The 16299-nt window shown below is 47.9% G+C and overlaps 1 protein-coding gene across 1 annotated transcript in view; it reads left to right on the top strand.

The window, feature by feature from the left end:
• Window positions 1-238: 238 nt before the first annotated feature.
• PRKG1 (protein kinase cGMP-dependent 1) overlaps window positions 239-16299 on the top strand; it is a 384521-nt gene continuing 368460 nt past the window's right edge. Inside the window, exon 1 of the mRNA XM_054637121.2 lies at window positions 239-639. Within this exon, the coding sequence (XP_054493096.1) occupies window positions 374-639 (266 nt within the window). The 5' untranslated portion in view covers window positions 239-373. The remainder of the gene's footprint in view (window positions 640-16299) is intronic.

Below are 16299 nucleotides of genomic sequence, written 5' to 3'. Positions count from 1 at the left end.
TCATTAGCAGGAGGCAATTTAATATTTATGAAGTGTTCTTGTTTGAATCCCAAGTCTTCGGCTCCAGTTACAAGGAGCTGCGTCACCCTGCGATCACATGGTAATTGTTGCTATTTCCAGGATCCCAGCCTCGCAGAGTGGCACAAGAGCTCTTTCCCCTTTTCTTGTCCTTTTTTCCCCGCCGCCTTTTCCCTTGTTGGCGGCTGTTTTCGGGGCGGTTTCTGCTCGCCCCTGGGCCGGCTCGGCGCTGCCGGCGGGCTCGGGGCGATGCCGGGGCCGCTGCCCTGAGCCGGGGCGGGCGCAGCCGCTCCCCCGCCGCTGCCCCTGCCCGGGAGCCGCTCCATGAGAGCGGGACCGGCCCGGCAGCCCCAAAATGACCGAGCTGGAAGGGGACTTCACCAAGCTGCTGCTGCTCAAGGAGGAGCGCATCAAGGAGCTGGAGCGGCGCCTGGGCGAGAAGGACGAGGAGATCCAGGAGCTGCGGCGGCGGCTGCACAAATGCCAGTCCGTGCTGCCGGCCCCCAGCCCGCACATCGGGCCCCGCACCACCCGGGCGCAGGGCATCTCGGCCGAGCCGCAGACCTACCGCTCCTTCCACGACCTCCGCCAGGCTTTCCGCAAGTTCACCAAGGCAGAGAGGTAGGGATGGCACCCCTTTTCCCCCGCTCCCTCCAACCCCGGTCCCGAGCGGGGTGGCCGGGACACCGCGTCCCCCCGCCCGGCATCGCCGGCACGGACCGTGCCCGGGGCGTGGAGCGGCTCCGAGCCGCCGGGAAGGAGCCCTGCCGGGGCATCGGACAGCCCGGAGCTCCCTCCCTCCCTCGCTCCCTCCCTCCCTCGCTCCGCTCTTCCCGTCCCCGGCGCGGCTCCGCTCCCGGGGGATGCTCGGCCGGAGCGCGGGGGGGCGGCGGTGCCTCCCCGGCGCTGGGAAAAGTTTGCGGCGGGGCCGGGAAGTTGTTCCGTGGCTGCTCGAGAGCCGCCGGCACCCCCGGCAGCCCCGTTCCCAGGGCAGGTGCTGCCACTCGCCCCGACCCCCCCCTTTCCCCATCCCATTCTCCCCCAAAACGAGCCCACGCTGCTCCAGCCGCGCTTTGCCTCCCGGTGGTGGGACTCGCTGGTTCTGCAGGACTTTTCCCACATTAGTAATTCCATGATTCTATTTCCCTGTGTCACTGTCAGGCACCCACTGAGAGGTTTTTTGGGGGGAGTATGGGGTCTGCATCACTCAACCCGGGGTCTTGGGGGTTGTCCTTCTTCCATACATGTGGGAGAACTGGGGAGCGTGGTGCTGTGCTGGCTGCTGGGGAGGTGGATGTGGTAGAGAAGTTGTGTGTGACCACAGTGTGACCCTGCTTTGGGCAGAAGCTGTGCCTGGTCCTTCTGGAGCAAGGCACGGTCCCGTGTGCCCTGCGAGGAGTGATTTGTTTCAGCAGAGCCATTCCTGATGGGATCTGTGCGTGTGAATCCTCAGCTCTACCCAAATGTGTCCAGACCAATCTCCAGCCCTTTCCTCCTCTCCTGTGCCCTGCCCCTTGTTACTGCTCAAACGAGGAGCACTTGGCTTCGGGCTTTTTAAATTCAGTATTATTATTTTTTAATTCAGTATTATTCTTTTCCCTGCCTGTGGTGATTTAATAAAGCAAACTGCTGTGCCCAGGGAGGCGTGTTGAATGGGAGCTGAGTGTGTCTCCATTTGTCCTTCCCTGGGGCAGCACATCCCCATGCACCAAGGCAGAGGCCAGGTGTTGTGGATGGAGGAGAAACCACATCCAACTTTTCCTTTTGCTGTTGGTTTTTTTGGAGGCAACGATCATCCCGAGCCTCAGGAAGGTGACAGTGACCGGGCACCTGTGGTGAGGGCAGGACCCAGTGTCCCCACCATGAGTAATCACTTATTTAGAAGTTGTTAAACCTGCTCATGGCTCTAGTGAGGTTTAGTCCCGGCCTGAGGCTTTCCTGTGCTGTTCCCAGTTTGGGTTGGCAGGCCAGCTGCAGGAAAAGCTGTGTCCATGTGATGCAGTGAAGGTCGTTTGGCCCACCCTGCACCATTCCCACCCTCCTCAGATGATGTTGCAGCGGGCAGGAGAAACTCCTGGTGGGGCCTGCGGGCAGTTCCAGGCTGGAGCTCCGTCCCCTGGCATCCCCATGCCTCAGCCTCGCTCGTGGTAGCCATGACAATGGTAACCAAGCCAGTCTGGGATTGCTTTTGGGTTTTAATTCTTAATTCTTCCTTTAATTCTGCTTAATTCTTCTCCTGTCTCGTTGCTGGGAGAGCGGCGGGCGGCTCCGTGGTGTGCTGAGCACGCTGCACCCACAACCTCCCTTTTTCCCCTGTTTTCCCCCCAAATCCCACCCCACCATGGGCTAGATGGAGGTGTTTTTTCAATGGGCGGTGTGTGGGTCCTGGATGTGGCTCCAGGGTGCTGTCCTGGGCTCAGGGAGCACAGAGCTGTGCCAAGAGCATGATGAGCTCTCCCTGCTCCCAATCCTGGCAGGAGGCAGGGATGGCTCTGGCTGGTGCCAGCTCCCCTCAGTGTCCCCGGGGCTTTCTCTGCCTCTGGCATCTCAGAGCTGCTGACAGCACTTGGCTGATTTATTTATGGGGGGAGCTCATGCACCTCCAGGAGTCTCCTGCCTGTGCTCCAGCAACAGCAGCAGCTCCCGGCTCTCCATCCCTCATCCCTGGGACACCTCTTTTCCCAAACCCACAGACAACTTCCAGACCATAAAACCCCCAAGGGGATATTCAGGCCCACCTGTTCTCAGTTAAATGCCAAAAAAACCCCCTTTTTTACCTGGGATCAACCTCCAAGCACTTTTCCACCCCTGAAGATAAAGATGTAGTTATTGACCATATAATTGGATTTGTTTATTGTGTGTAATATACACTGACACGTGAAACTGTCAAGGAGTTGAAAGCAGCAGACTATGGGATGAGGGGAACTCAAACAGGGATAAATCCCAGCTAAAAGTGGAGAATGGAGTTGGTTTAAATGTGTTGTGACTCTTGTAAGGCACTCCTGTCACATGCAGCAAGGTTGAAAAGGCTTGCAGAGATCCAAAAAACGGAGGTGTGTAAACAGAAAGGTGGTGAAGGATGTGTTATCTTTGGAAGTGTGTGTTTATGCTGTTGTTCCTTCTGATAACATAGAAATATAAATTTTAATGACAGGAAGCATTGCTGTGTAGCTGGCCAGGTGTCTAGAATTATCCATGTATCTATAGCCAATCTGTAAATCAGATTTTCTTTCAAAAGAGCCACTTTCTGTGCCTGTCTTCAAAATAATTCCTCCCCGTTGTTCCTTGATCCATTCCTGCCAGCAGAGACTTGAGTGGAAAGTGGAGCTGCACTTCTTGTAGATGATTCCTTAATTTATTTATGGCCAGTGAGTTTTGCTTCACTTTCACCCACAACCAGCGAGTGTTTCGGATCACACAAGGCCTCGGGGCTGTCTGATCCAGCACCTGCCAGGCCCTTATGGCAACACAAAGAAGGAAAACCAGTTTGTCCCTGTTTTTCCTGGTGGGGTGGGAGTCATCCATGGATAATGCAGCAATCCAGGCACTTTGCTAAAGTGATGCCCAGTTGCTAAGCAAAAGCACTGCAGATGATCAGTGATGCAAAAAAGTAAATGCTGAGGTGTGGCAAAGCCAGGACTAAGAGCTGGATCAAGCCCTGCCTGTCCCTGCACCCAGAGCAATCCACCTGAGCCCTAATCCCACCTCCAGATCATCCTCCCAGGAAATTCCAGCTGCTGCCTGCCTTAATTCTGAGGTGCAATGTCTAATTCCAGCTAAATCCTGCTTATTTGGGACGAGAAGCCTCCTTCAAACCAGGGCAGCAAGAAATGACTTTGGGAACTCTGGAATACTTTTGGAATTGTGACTGAATCTTTGCTGAAGCCCTGGCCCTGCAGGCAATTCCATGTTTTGTGTGTGGTTATATCCTCAGCTCCCCAAATCCAGCTTGGACAGTGCCATCCCTGGGTTTTTCCATGCCTCTTTCAGTCTGACACAGTGCTGTAGGCTCAGCCTCAGCATCATTTCAGACAGGTGAGATTCCCCACCTTGTTCCTGGTAATTTACCCATCCTTCCTGGCTCCCTAACTTTTCCTGCAACTTTTTAATGGATTTTCCCCCTTTTAAAATTTTATTTCAGGAAGCATTTGCCACAAGATGGCAGTGGGGTCTAACATTTAAGGCAAGGTATTGGGGTGTATTGTGGTTTCAGCCTCTCAGTCCTGGACCAGTCCTCCTGCCTGTGGTTTTCCAGGTAAAATCAGACCTGAATCCTTGTTTCTCCTGCTTCCACCTGCCCTGAGGTGGTGGGGGATACTTTGTTCACCCAAGGTGTTTAAACTCAGGATTAAAGGCTTTGGGTGGTACTGGGGATGGAGGATTGGAGTGGATCCTCTTGACTTCATGCAGCAGAACTTGAGATAAGCTGGTGCTTGCTGATGGCTGTGGCAGGATCAATCCATCTCTGGGGTTTGGGTATTGCTCAGGCCAGGACCAGCCATGCCCAGGGTAAAAACTGGGCAGCCTGGGAAGTCTCCAGTCCAGAACTCAAGGCTGAGTCACCTTCAAAGCTGGACTGGCTGAAGCAGAGGTGTCCTGCACAGCCCTGTAATTCTGCATCATTTCCCCCCCCTAAAACGCTTCTGTCTCACATCTCCACCACCCCTGGAGCTGCTCTGTTGATGGCTCCAACCCTCTGAGCATGGCCAGGGGGATGTTCCCCCTCCCTGGAGCTGTGTCCTTCCCCCCTCAGCCCCTTTCTGGGAAGTGAGCTCTGTTAATTTAGCCATGATCTCATCAGCTGCCAGCCACTAAAGCGATATCGATCCTGCGCTCAGCCTGCCCGTGAAAAACAACCCAGCTGCTTCCCCACTACCTGGAACCACTCTCCCTCAGGGCCTGGCCAGCCTGGAAAAGGAGCTTTTGCCTCATTTTTTTTTTTTTTTTTTTGCTGGTGGGAGACCAGTGTGTGATCTGCTGCCTGTGTGTGACACTTCAGCCTTTAAGCTGAGGAAGGACAGTTTGGGACTCTCCTCGTGCAATATTTGACACCGCTCAGCAGCTGTGTCTGAAATAGTTCAAACAGGGAGCTTTTGCTGGATCTGAGGCTGCTGGTTTCTCTCAGTAAGGATCAGCATTACTTTGCAAAGCTCAGAGGAAGGATAGCAGTGATTTTGCCATTAATTACAACTCTGAAAACGCCTCTCTTCCTCATTTACTCGTCCCCAATCCGGTCCCATCCGCTCCTGATGCGCTGCAACAGCAAATTCCTTGGATGCTTCTTCCCTGGGTGATCCCCACCAAAGATCAGAAGGATTTTATTAGCTGGAATTCTATTGGCAGAGGAGGAATTAACACTGTCCTCATTGCTTGTTGTGTTGGCAGAGTGTGGCTGCTGCAAGGGAGGGAAATACAGAGGGAAGTTTGACAGGGTTGCTTAAATTTGGGGAGAGCTGGAAAATATTCCAGAGAGAGCTATGGAAGTGGGAGATGGACTCTTTGCTTGGTCCTCATTTGGATGGAGAAACTTGTGGCATGAAGCAGTGAAGATGGGGGGGACAAAGTGAGTTGTCACTGCAGGGAGAGGTGTGACATCAGCCCCTCGAGAAGTCCAAGGTCAGACAAATGAGCACAGAAGGGTTTTAGAAAGGGAGAGAAGCAAATGTTTATGGTTAATCAATGGAAATCATTTCCTGTCTTTTAATTTTTAATGGGCCCAACTCACTGCTCCCCCCCTTTCCCTGGGCATCGCTTCCCTTTGGTTTACAGGAGACCTGAAAATCGAGCCAGGATGGGGAGAAATTTGGCTCCCAAAAGGCATCAAATGGTGCCTTTCCACTGGGTACAGCCTGGCGTCTGTCTGTCTGTCTGTCTGTCTGTCACCAGCAGCCCTGGTCACCCAATCCACCTTTTCCATCGTATCCCTTGGTTGCTTCCTCATGGGCCAGGGCAGCACAGCAAGAGCAGCTAAACTCAGCTTGCCCTTCCAAAAATAGTACAAAACAGGTATTCATTTATATACAAACATCTGAAATGAAATAAAAAGAGTCAGATTAATTTATATATAACACGTGGAATAATAAAAAAACCAATTATTAGATGTGATCCCTGGTCCTGGTGAAGAAAGGAAGGGCAAGATGGCAGGATTTTTTTTTTTTTTTAATTATAAAAATGATGATTTTTCTGCATGGTTTGGGATGAAAACTTGGAATCTTTGCTGTGTGTTTCTCAGGTCTGCCCTGAGGAAGGGCACACTCTTGCCAAGGGAATGGGGCAGTGCCCATCCCTGGCTGACGCAGGCTCTGTCCCAGCGGCGTCATCCCAAATTCTTCCTTCAGCCTATTTTTAAATGCCTCAAGTCAGGAGGATTTTGGAGCCTCCCTTGGGGCACCAAACCACAGGCCCAGAGATTTCAGGGCAGCTGCCAGATCTCCATGTCCCCCACCTTCCCTCTGCCTGGAGCTCTGCTTCCCAATCCCTGAGAACCAGGTTACATTGGTGGGCTCTAAACCTCGGCTGTGCTGCCAGGCAAGGCCACCAGAAACTGCTTTTCTCTCCTGGATCTTTGGTGTGAGTGGATTTATAAAAATACAAGGAGCTGGGAGCTGGGACTGTGTTGTTTTTCTGCAGCAGCTTGTGGACATCTCTTGGTTTGGAGGAGAAAAAGGGTCCTGTGTCCTTCTTGCTGCTGTGATTTTAAAAGTGGCCCCTGGATGTGGTGGTGTAAAACTGCTTGGCCTCACTCACTCTTCATTTGGCCTCTTTTGTAATTTCTGTCAGGTTTTTTTTTAAAGTCACTTTCTTCAGAATTTTTGTATCCTTTTCTTCAGGATTTTTGTGTCACTTTTGTCAGAATTGTTCTGTCATTTTTGTCCCAACGCTCCCTCAGGATGGAAAAGGTAATTCTCCAGCAAACATCCCCCCGGGTGATGAAATCTTATCAGAGGAAAATGGGATAGAAAGGACTAAAATAAAACTCAGAGTGCCTCTTTCCTAACGAGAAACTTCAGGAAAAAGCCTTCCCAAGGTTTCCACTTGGTTGTGGAGCTGCTGCAGGTCCTGGAAAATCTCTGAAGAGCTTTGGCAAGGGCTTCTTGAAGGGCTTTCCCCTCTGCCGTGACCTCCTGAGTGGAAAAGATGAGGATTGCTTTTTTTTTCAAATAGATTTTTGTTTCTGTGTCCTGCTCATGGGTGTTCTCAGAGCATTTTTGTTCCATTAGTAATAAAACCCTGTAGTCACAAACGAGGCAGGAGATGCTAAAAAAGGAGGGAGGGAGGCAGAGCTCAGGCCCATGGGTGGTGGAAGGAGCTGAGAGGATCCTGGGGAACCACAAGGATAAAGGATTGAGATAATTTTAAATTTAAAATTCCATTTTTGGGATTTAATTCATGCTGGGAGGCTGAGCCTGAGCATTGTGGGGGAGCATACAGGAGAGGGGGAAAAGCTCTCCAGTAATGGGATCAAATATCTTCTGTTTGACTCAAAGGAGGGTAAATAGATTTGGCTGTGATTTTTTGGTGATTCCTGGTTTTGAGACATTTTAAGGTGTAAAATGGGGTGAAAACATCCCTCTCATGGCACTAAATTAATGACAGGCCAGTGGGGTGATGGAAACTCAAACAGCAGCTACAACAGGGGGGAGAAAACAAAGAATTATTTAATATAAAATACCCAGAAGGAAACTGTGCAGGTGGGACACAGGTTCAGGAGAAATACCTTAATATTTGGGGTTCCTGGCACAAAGTTTGCACTAAAGGAGGCTGTGGGTGATTGATTGATTGATTGATTACAGCAAGCACAGCAGAATGGCAATTTTGAGTTGTTTTCATTTACATTTTACTCTTTCTTGGGAGTTTCTATAAAATCCTCCCAGGTAAAAATCACCACCAGGATCTAAAGTGACCAACTAGTATAAAAATTCTGCTTTAAAAAATTTTTTTTTAAAAAATCTATTGAGCTGTTTTTAGTAAGGGATCAGATCCTAAATCTGGGAAATTCCATTTTCTATTTATGTATCTGCACTGTATTGCCAATATTTAATTTTTTTTTAAACTTTTAAAAAACTTTTTAAAACTCTTTAATCCATCAATTTCTGAGGAGCTGTGCTCTGTATTATTTTTCCTGTGATGTGTGGAAGTGGGAAGGATGACTGGGAATAATTCCTTGAGACCCCAGAGAACTACAACCAAATCCTCTGAGTGGCTCAACACAGAATTTTGGTAATAATAATAATAATAATAATTGCTTGCAATTATTAAGCCAAAATTCAACTTTGAAAGCCTGGAATTGGTGGGAATAGCAGGAAGCAGTCCCTTAAAAATACAGCCCCAAGGTTTGTAAGGAATCTTAGAAGTGATTGTGGAGCAGGGAAAAATGCAGGGAGAGACACCTGGGGAGTTGCTACACTTCCTAAAAATGGATCTTAAAAAAAAAATAAATCAGGAAGCTGGAAGGAATAAATACATCCAGTGTCCCCTCTTGCTCCAGCCTATGGGTTTTGGTTTTTTTTTTGACATTCATAGGAAAATAAATCTGTGCTTGTAGAAATACAGAAAGGTTCTGAAGGTTTGGAAAGGCAGAGTGGAGAAAATCTGGGGAGCAGCTCTCTGGGAAGGTGGAAAAAACACCAGGAAGTTGCTTTATCTGGAAAAATTTATATAAAATATACATTTTTATATTTATTTAAATACCAGGACTGTATCTCCAAGGTAGTTTTGCTTCCCATCTGCCAGCCCACCCAAACCAGTCAGGGATTCTGCTTTTTCTGCATTTGATGTTTGCCCTTTTCACAAAGCCTTGGGGGCATTTCTGAGGCCATTTCAGCCTGCATGGAGGCAGGAAAAAAATTCCCCAAATCAGCTCTTAGAGGAGAAACTTCCATGGAATGACACTGAGAGTGTATTTTATCAATAGACAGCAGCCCCCTCCTTGGCTACTTTATTTCTGCTCTGCTCTGTCTCAGAAAAGGATTGTTCAATATTAAAAAAAAAATAGAATACTAAACTGAAAGCAGCATGAAAGGTGGTGCTTGTGGGGTTTTTTCTCCCCCCCATTGATTTTCATGCTGCTTTATGAAATGTGTGTCAAGCAAAGGGTGCAATCTCTGCCTTCCCTTTCATCCCAGAATGCAAGGCTGGGCTCTCCCTGCCAGGAGCACGTTTCTCACTTTGATCTGCAGCTTTATTATCCCATGTCCCATCCAGGGAAAAGGCTGCAGTGCCTTTTGGGAAGCACACTCCAGAGCAGTTGGTCTCCCCTGCAGAAACCTTGACATTTCAAATCTTCTTCCCCACATTCCTCAGCACTGCTGGGGCACAGAGACTTGAAGCTGGATTGAAATTTTTCCCTCCCTCTAAAATAATCACCTTAAAAGGAAGAATTTCAAAGTGTTTTATCTTTTGATAGGAGAATGCTCGTGGCAACTTCAACCAGAAACTTGTTCTTCTGTGGGAAGATGCTGCAAAAATCTGGGTTGAGCTGGTGTGGGCATTATGAATATTACATTTTTTACTCCGTTATTCCAAATGTTTGGAGGCAGAAAAGCAAAAAAGGAAGTGGTACTGTGGATCAACTGAAGGCTGGTTTTAGAGAAATTTTGGGGTCTGATGAATCCCTCTTGAGTCTGTGCAGTCAAATCCATCCTAAAGCATCAGCTGCAGAGACCATTTGATTTTGGGACAGTTTTGCCTCACACTCCCAGTTTTTGGCTGGGTTGACCCCTAAATTATTATAGTTTCTACTCTGAGATGAAAAGCAGGTACAGCTGATTCCCATCTTTTATGTTGGGCTGGTTGATTTCTGTTTTGGGGAGCTTTTCTTCTCTTCTTTCTCCTTGTTTCCTCCTTCTCCTTTGTTTTGCTGCCAAATATCCAGTAGCTGAATAAAAATCAACTCTCTTGAAACCAAATGGGAAACACAAGGGGAAACTTGCCATGGAATGATGTCACAAATCTCCCCAGCACTCGTTTCTGTGGTGGCTCCTGCCCGGGCAGCACATGGAAAAATCCCCTGGAGCTGGATTCCCCCCGAGTGACTCCTCTCCTGAGCCTGCTCCCATCCTGTGGCTCCCTGGGAACTGGGAGCAGCAGCTGCTTGTGTGGGTGTTGTGCTCATGGTGTGGGGGAGAACAGGGAGCTGGTGAATCCCTGCATCCCTATTCCAGCCTGCAGAGTAACCCTGACTGGGGAAGGAGATTTCAAATTGCATTTGTGGAGCCTTTCTGGTGGGGCTGGGAGATGCTGGGTGGCAGAGGAGGAATGGGAATCTCAGGAGGTCAGCTTTGCTCATCCAGTGATGGTAAAAATGTTAAACTTTCTGTGCTTAAAGGCACAGACCCACAAGAGAACACCACCACTGACCTAAAGCTGTAGAGAAGACTTCCAAAAATTAATTAATAGCACTGAGATTACAAGTGTGTAGTTAGTTAGAAGTGTGTAATATCACAAAGTAGAAAACTCAGAGTTTAAGGTTTTAGAATAGAAAAATAAATATGAAGCAAGATGGAAATTTTAAGACAAAAGCAAGTTATTCTTCTTTACCTTCTTCTTGGTTAGTTTGAGTGATATTTTGTAATTAGACAGAAAAGTCCGCATTGCAAGCTTCAAAAGATGTTATCGAGTTAAAAAAGAAAATAATCTGTGTCCTTTGAGATAGTTTAGTTTTAAAAGACCTTATAACAACAGATAGCCATTTTGTGCCTTACTAATGAAAGACTACAAACTCATCGTTATAAAGCTGTTCCACTAATAAAAAAAAAATAAACACCTAAATCCAAACATAAACTACCATTCAAGCACCTTCAATCCCAAACTCAAAATTTGATAATCCAGCCCTGTTTGCAGACGCTCCCTTGCCCTTGGCGGTTTTGTTTGCACGGGTGCATTTCTGTCATTAATAAATTTCCCCTTCCCGTCCGGCTCAAAGCCCTGGCCCGGAGCTGCAGGGGAGATTCACTGCGCTAATTGCTCTGCTTTCAGTATCGCTTCCACATTTCCAGCCTGGATCTGTCTCAGCCTCCCGGCCCAGCTGCTCCTCCTGCCCTGGCTCTTTGCTGGCCTTCCCACGCTTCTCCCAAGCGCTTTTCCCTCGCTTTTAACCCTTCCTGTGCCAGGATAAAATCCCCCGGAGCTGGAGATGCTCCCAACGAGCTCGAGTTTGTGACTCAGGCACTTCACACCAGACGTAATTGCATTAATTGCATTGCATGGCTGCAAATGCTTTTTTGAGCCCAGTTTGGAGGTGCTTTAATAAAACTTGGTAAACCCATCCCTATGTTTTCCATAGCAATTAAATGGAGGCTTGAACATCCCAAAGGATGTGCAGGGTTTGATGTCAGGCTGACACAATTACCTGTGGGGTTTCATTTACCTGCTAAAATCCTGGTGGAGTGTTTGCTGTCCTCTGGCTCTCCAAAATGTATTTTTTTTTTTATTCCAGAACTCAGTGACCCTCTGTCCCATCTTTTGTTGAAAATTAAAACCCCCAGTGTGTAAAGACCTGAACCACTCTATTTTCCAGTATTTTGCCTGTCCATTATTATATCCTGCTCTAAGTTTTATCTGTTCAGGTACTGACCCATAAGATCATTTTTTAGCCTGGGACTTGCCCAATATTTTCCTTCCTAAGGCAGCTGTGACCATGAGTTTACTGCCCCATTAAGTGACTCTTCCTGTCCCCTTCAACTAATGGGAACATAGTGAGATTTGGGCAATTTTAGTGTGATGTTGATGGGCTGGAGGTTTTTCTTTCCAGCGCTTGCTGCCTTGGCCAAGCTGTGCTAACACTTACATTTAATTATACAAAATTTTATTTTATTTTATTTTATTTTTTATTTTAATCTCAGTCTGAGCTGCCTGGCTCTGGGAACAGGGGTGGTTTTAGGCCTGGGGAACACCAGGATTACCCTGAGTCTCTTGCTGAGGACATGAGGATGTTCTGGTGAGGTTTCTTCTGCCCTTTTCTCTCTGCTGGTCCCATCCCAACACTTCTCTCCCCAATCCACATCCTGAGGGGCAGATTTAAGGAGCAGGATTTGAGGGAAAAGCTGAGGTGCTGTTTCAGCCTGCTCCTGCTCACAGCAAAAGCTGCTTGAGCCTGATATTCCCCTAATGAAATCATGGAGGGATTACTGGGATACTCCCAGTGTGGGAGAAGCATTTTCCACTGACATTATCTCAGTTTAGCCTTCAGGCCCGACAGGAGGATAATGGGATAATTACAGCCCAGTTTGATGTGCTCAGGCATCGCTTTCATTACAGACAAATGATCCTGGAGAAAGGAAATGTCATCCCATTACTGGCTGATCTTTAAAACCTCGAGGTCCTCGCTCAGTTTTGCCTTCCCAAATCTGCTTTTCACTCATACACATCCCCAGCCTTACCCATGGTAGTGGCTGTGGTTATCAGGCTGATAAAGCAGGCCTGGACACTCCAAGAAATGAGAATTTACTGGTCTCCTGTGGTCACCAGTTGGTCTTTGTGAGGGTCCCCAGGATGAGGTGAGAGATGAGAATCTGACTCCAAGTTCTCAGAAGGCTGATTTATTATTTTATGATATTATATTAAAAGAAAATGATATACTAAAACTATACTAAAGGAAGAGAAAGGATCCAGACAGAAAGCTAGAAAAGAGTGAATAATAAAAACTCATGACTGACTCCTCAGAGTCCTGACAAAGCTGGACTGGGATTGGTCATCAAGTTAAAACAATTTCATGGAATCAATCAAAGATGCACCTGTTGGTAAGCAACCTCCAAACCACATTCCAAGCAATCAGATAATTATTGTTTACATTTCTTTCCTGAGGCTTCTCAGCTTCTCAGGAGAAAAATCCTGGTGAAGGGATTGTTCAGAAAATATCATGGTGACAGTCTCCAACCAATAAAAGTGTCCGGGAGCTTAAACACAGATTTGTCTTTTTAAGTGGGCTTCTCATTCAGGAGCACTGCAGGGAAAATCAGGCTGGAAATGAGGAGTGGTGGAAATGAGGAGATTTTTTGGGACTTGGAGCTTTGGCATCTCCCCAGTGAGATGAAGCCCTGTGTGGAATTCTATTGCTCTCCAAAACCCCCTGACAGGAGGGGCAGCCAGGGGGTTCAGGTTCTCCTCCTGGGGAACAGGGACAGGATGAGGAAATGGCCTCAAGTTGCTCCAGAGGGGTTTTTTATGGGATAGCAGAGAAAATTCCTTCACCAAAAGGGTGCTCAGGCCTTGGTGGAGTCACAGCCCTGGGAGTGTGTCCTGGTGGCCAAGAAGGCCAAGGGCTCCTGGCCTGGCTCAGGAATGGTGTGGCCAGCAGGAGCAGGGAGCTCATTCTGCCCCTGTACCTGGCCCTGCTGAGGGCACACCTGGAGTGCTGTGCCCAGCCCTGGCCCCTCAGGCTGGGAAGGACCTTGGGACGCTGGAGCCCATCCAGAGGAGGCAACGAGGCTGGAGAGGGGCTGGGGACACAAACCCTGTAAGGAGCCACTGAGGGAGCTGGGGGTGCTCAGCCTGGAGAAAAGGAGACTCAGGGGTGCCCTTACCACTCTCTACAGCTCCTGAAAGGTGCCTGTGCTCAGCTGGGGCTGGGCTCTTTCTCGAGAATGAGAGGACACAGCCTTAACCTGCACCAAGGGAAATATAGGCTGGATATTAGGAAGAAGATTTTTACAGAAAGGGTGATAAAGTTCTGGAATGTTCTGCCTGGGGAGGTGGTGGAGTCACCATCCCTGGATGTGTTTAAAACCAGCCTGGATGTGGCACTGGGTGCCAGGGTTTAGCTGAGGGGTTGGGACTGGGTTGGACTCAATGATCTTGGAGGTCTCTTCCAACCCACACAGTGATTCTGTGAATTCTGTGACTCTTCCAAAACTGTGGATGTGGCACTTGGGGACATGGGTTAGAGGTGGCCTTGGCAGTGCTGGGGAATGGTTGGACTTGATCTCAGAGGGGTTTTCCAACCTTTAGGATTCTCTGTGGAGCATGAACCATCCAGCCCTAAAAACACCAGCTTGATTTAAAAGAATTGTCAAACCTGGGCTATTCCTGGGCTATTCCTCCGCTTTTTTTTTTTTTTTTTTTTTTTTTTTTTTTTTTTTTTTTTTTGCAATGCCAACCTCTCCCTTATTTTTCAGTTTAAAGTAGTTGTTGGTGCAAGAAAAGAAAGGGTTTGGTACCATGTGGGAGAACCAGGGCTAGATTGGGTCTGGTCAGAGCATTAATGGAAATTCAGTGTCAGGCTGAGCTGACAGATGGATTTTATGCCACCTCCCTCCTGGCCATGGCTTCTGGGAGAGAAAGGAGATCTGGGAGAAAAGTGCAGTTTTAACACTTGGATTATTTCAGCTTTATCTTCCATGTGGCTGGAAATTCTTGATGCTCAAGGCAGCAACAGAGCCATGTCTTGGGGTAAAACCCTGACAAAGTTCAGGGAACTGTGGGAAAGAGATTTATAGAAAACTCTTAAAGTTTGATAGAAGGTTCACATAGTGTGTATTTGTATATAAATTTTGAGATAAGAAATACTGACTTAGAAATGTAGAATAAGATAGATATTGTTAAGAAAGAAATAGAATTAGAAATAAGTCTTAAAGGATGGTTTTGTAAAGAAGAGTAGATACTCTAGAGAAATAGAACCATGAAAAATGCATTGTAGTAAGAACCATGAGGAGTAATTTTGGATGATTAGTTTTAAAGTATTTACAGCATAGTGTGGCAAAAAATAATAAGCTAAAAAATACTTAGAGTGTTGACTTCTGATTGTGATCGTGTGAATTATAACATTTGTATTGCCTCAACCTTCTGAAACTGAAATAAAAGTTTTTAAAACACCTCTCAGTTGTCCCATGTCTGAGTCAGAAAAAAGCATAGTCCAGCAGGGGGACAACCCTCAGCTGAACGCTGAGGAAGTGCTTAAAAAAACCTCCCCAAAACCAAATCCAGGGAATAGAGGGAGGGAAAAGCTTCCGAGCCCCCTGGCTTTCCTGGGAATGAACCAACGCTTTCAGCTGTGCCTCCCCACGCCGTGCCCTGGGGAAGGGCCCCACAGAGCAGAGCTCTCTCTGCAGAGGCTTGGAATGAGGGCTGTGCTGCCCTGTGGGTAACCACAGCACCCTCCAGCAGCTGCCCTGGCTGGGGGAGGCTGAAAGGCTGCCCTGTTCCCACTCTGGGGTTTTTATCGGGAAGGGTTGCTGGGGGGAAGCTGCCAAACCCCCAAACCCAGTGGGAAGGTGGGGAGAAGCCTCTCCTGTGTGCTGCCATCCAGGGCTTGGCTGTGGAAAATATTTTGGCACAGCTCTTTGGGGCTGGAGGGGATAGGGAGTGGCAGCAGAGACTCCAAGGGGGAAGATTTTGGGATAAACACACTTGTGGAGGAAAAAGCTGGGTGGTTTGGGGGTTTCAGAGCATAAATCTGCTCAGCTGGGTTGGTGATGGGCACTGGAGGTGGCACTGCTGACCTGCAGCTGCAGGTGGAGATGTGGGTGAGACTTTCCCAGGGGTTTTGTGCACCTGGGTATTTGTCCTTGTTCACAAGAGCTGCCTCATTTCTCACATGGATTCGCCCATCTTCCAGTTCTTGTAAAGCCTTTTGCTGCTCCTCCTAAAATCCCACTTAATGTTGAGCATTTAATCAATTATAGCGTCGATCTAATGTAAAATAAGATTTTTATTCTGTTTTTTTTTTTTTTTTCCATAAGCCCCCTCTACCCTTGACAAATACCAGCTCCCAGGTATTTGTTTATCTTCTTTCTGTTCTCCTTTCCAGCACATTCCACCAAGGAACCAAAAGGAAAAGGTGATTTCTTTCCCCTCCCCAGATTCCTTTGGTGCCAGTGGCATCCCTGATAAATCAATTTCCATGATTTTTTTGGTGTCTGAATGCAACCCCAGCCCATTTTCCCTGCTGTGATGCCTGGGATCTGTGATGCCCAAAACCTGAGTTCACGTTCAAAGGCTTTTCTGATGAAAAGAAATAAAGAATTTAGTTACAAGCAGAGAATATTCCCATTTCCCCCCTGCTCTTGAGTTGACAATAAACATTGCTTTGCACTGTGAAGATCTGGAAGAACCCAGAATCTGAAGAAGCCATTGCTGGAATTGGGTTGATGAGAGGGAAGTTTAAGGAAAGCCTGAGCTGGGCCTGGTTGGGCAGGGCTTGGCTTTGCCTGCCAGGTCCAATCCTGGCACTGACTGAATCCTGCCTTCTGAAGAACTCCAGGCCATAAATAATTAATACCTGCTGAATTATTCAGCCTGGGTGTGCAGCAGATGAATGCAGGGAGCTGACCAGGCTAGGAATGA

This window comes from Agelaius phoeniceus, chromosome 9, assembly GCF_051311805.1.
Source record: "Agelaius phoeniceus isolate bAgePho1 chromosome 9, bAgePho1.hap1, whole genome shotgun sequence".
NCBI lineage: Eukaryota > Metazoa > Chordata > Aves > Passeriformes > Icteridae > Agelaius > Agelaius phoeniceus.
The sequence above is the reverse complement of the archived record's forward strand: the minus strand, read 5'-3'. Positions and strand labels throughout refer to the sequence as shown.